General features: G+C 27.3%; 1 protein-coding gene across 1 annotated transcript; it reads left to right on the forward strand.

Moving 5' to 3' along the window:
* LOC107628938 lies at positions 1,867-2,703 on the forward strand. Its single transcript, XM_016331582.2, has one exon. The coding sequence runs from the start codon at positions 1,914-1,916 to the stop codon at positions 2,343-2,345; it is 432 nt and encodes a 143-aa protein (XP_016187068.1). The 5' UTR covers positions 1,867-1,913; the 3' UTR covers positions 2,346-2,703.

Below are 3,015 nucleotides of genomic sequence, written 5' to 3' on the forward strand. Positions count from 1 at the left end.
ATTTAATTTATACTTGGAGAACACTGAAGATATTCTCGTTTTTCTGTCTAATATATATAATAATAAACAGAAAATTTAAGATAGTAAAAATCACATACAATTATTTTTGTATGAAATTGATAGTTGAGAATTGTTAAATAGTGTGATTTAATCAAATTTAATAAATTATTTAATGATTCTTAAATATCAACTTTACATTAAAACAGTTGTATATGAATTTTTACTATTTACTATTTAAGATAGGGATTGCAAAATCATGATATACGTTGAAACAAAATTGGAAGTGGCTAAGAAAATTCAAGGATGCTTCCCATGAAATGGCCCTATCTGTATTTGGTATAGTCTACAGTTTAATCAAAATATATGCATTACGTGATATTATCCATCCAACAGTTCCATCAGCATCTCTCTTTTAATATTTTTTTTTTATTTTGCAAGTACAACAACATTTTAGTTTTGATACAAATTCTTCAAACAGTAAATTATATGTTAGTTTGATCAAAGAAATATCTCTTGCTAAAAAATTATAACTTAGCATAACCCTCTATCTCTCTAATATAAGCACCATAATTTTGTGACACGATGTTTTTATTAGGTAATTATTAAGACGTAGATATTTGTCTAAGAATATGGTAACTAAAATATTAATAAATATTATATATTAAACAGTTTTATGAGTTTTATATAAAAATATCAAACAAATATAAATAATTAAACTTTAATTAATAAATTCTTTTAACTATTTTTAAAAATATCTCTAATTTTTAAAAACTCTCCGTCCAAACATATAAATTTTTTAATTTACAAAACACAAAATGAGATATTTATACTTTAAAAAAATATAAACACATTTTTAAAAAATTTTACGAAAACAAGTCTTATTCATCTTTTAATTAACACGAAAACGGCAAAAACTTTGTAGGAAAGAAAAATCTAAGACAGTAGTGCTGTTTTCTTACTGTATATCAACAAGGTACACTAGCATGCAATTGGACAAGGCAATAGAAGCGCGTCTAAGAATGTTGAAAAAGACACAATAAATTGTAAATTCATCAAGTTATTTGCATTCATACTTATTAACAGAAGTGTCCAAGAATGTCCTTAATTTTTGTCCTATGACTTTAATTCACGTAACATAGTATCAATGAATATGACTATGTTATGTGTACACTAATATCAATCATCAAAATTAATTATTAATATAAAATATAGAAAAAATTTCATTCCATTCTTCTGCGAGATGCTAAAATGATACTCTCCTTCTTTCTATTTTATAAATATACATTTTTCTCCCTTCTAACTTTTAAAAAACCTCCTCTTTAGTCCATTTTAAATTTTTTGTGTTAATTAATATTAACTTTATCCATTTTTTAAGAAAAAAAATATTTTTTTTAAAAAATACTCATTAACAAAAATTTTATTTTTTATTATTAAATTTTGTTTACTAAAATATTCTTTTTAATCATTTAAAATAAATTAAAATTTTTTTTAAAAACTAAAAAAAATAAAATATACATTTATAAAATTAAAACAAAAAAAGTCAATTTAGTATCTCAAAGTAGAATTTTTTCTAATATCTTTGCGAAAAATTTTAGGGGCAGCAATTTTATTAAATTCTGGCCAGCATATAACCAGCAAAAATAAATAAACCATTAAATAAAATCTTACACCAATCTTACACCATCAAAATTATTATTAATGACTATTTAATGAATATAAATCACAAAAGTTGCTGTCCCTAGCATTCCTCTATTTTTGCAGTACCAAACTGCATACGTGACTCCTTACTTCACTTCACATTACTTTACTTTACACACTTACGTCTTCTTCTTTTCTTCTTCTCTTCAATTTTCTCTATAAATACCCATTCACACTCACATTTAAACACACCTACCCCTACCCTCTTCTTCATAATGGGAACCTGTGCTTCCATTCAAGGATCATCAAAGAAAGGTGCAAACTTTACATCATGGGAATCTTGTGTCAACATAGTTCACTTGGATGGTACTTTGCAACAACTAAAGAAGCCTTTGAAAGCATGGCATGTTTTGTCTCTGAATCCAAACTGCTTCATATGCAGCTCAGAATCAATCAATGTTGGTTCAACAATGAAAGCTGTGGATCCAAGTGAAGAGCTTCACTTGGATCATATTTACTTCATTGTTCCTACAATCAGATCCCGGGTTCCGCTTTCTATGCAGGATTTGGGTCAATTAGCATTCAAGGCCAATGCAGCTCTTGCTCATTCTTCTTCCAATAATAATATCTTCAAGCCTTGTAATAACAAAGTTCCTCTTTCTAGAAGGAAGAAGCCTCAACGAACACACCCAATTCTTATTACATGATCAACATCTATATGGGTTTCTTTGAGTTTTATCATCTCTTAATTAATCACCTCTATCATGTTGATGATGATGATTCCGTCATGGTGATGAAGAACTCAAGCTCTATATTCACATCAAAGGTTATTATGTTTGATGGACGGGTTTAATTTGATTCGGTTCGGTTCGGTTCAATTTGAGGTTCATTTGTTTCTGAGGGGTTTTGAGTGACTAATGACTAGTTTAAGTGCAGTTAACTTCATATCAAGTTGATAGTTCATCATAGTCGTTAGATGACAATTTAAGAAAATTTGTCAAATCATTTAACGACTCTCAACTATTAACTTCACATGAAATTAACTGTACATGAATTTCCATCTCATTTTTATTTGTTTGTATTTTGTAAGGAGTAGATATTAGTCACGGATTTTAAATTTAGTAATTCATTTCTAGTATATATAATAAGCTAATACAAATATTATTTGTTGTGTATGTAATTCATAAGTTTTTGAATTTTGATGATTAAATTTTGTTTATGATAAGTATATATGTGTGGTGCACAAAGACGAATGTATGTGGGCCTTAACGCGTTCTATGGTGCCACTTCCAATTAGGTTTCGTCATCCATGACAATTTTCACGTTGGATTATTCTTCTCCGTACAAAAATAGTAAATAAATACATATATAATATTC

The sequence above is a fragment of the Arachis ipaensis genome, chromosome B03, assembly GCF_000816755.2.
Source record: "Arachis ipaensis cultivar K30076 chromosome B03, Araip1.1, whole genome shotgun sequence".
NCBI classification, from domain to species: Eukaryota; Viridiplantae; Streptophyta; class Magnoliopsida; order Fabales; family Fabaceae; genus Arachis; species Arachis ipaensis.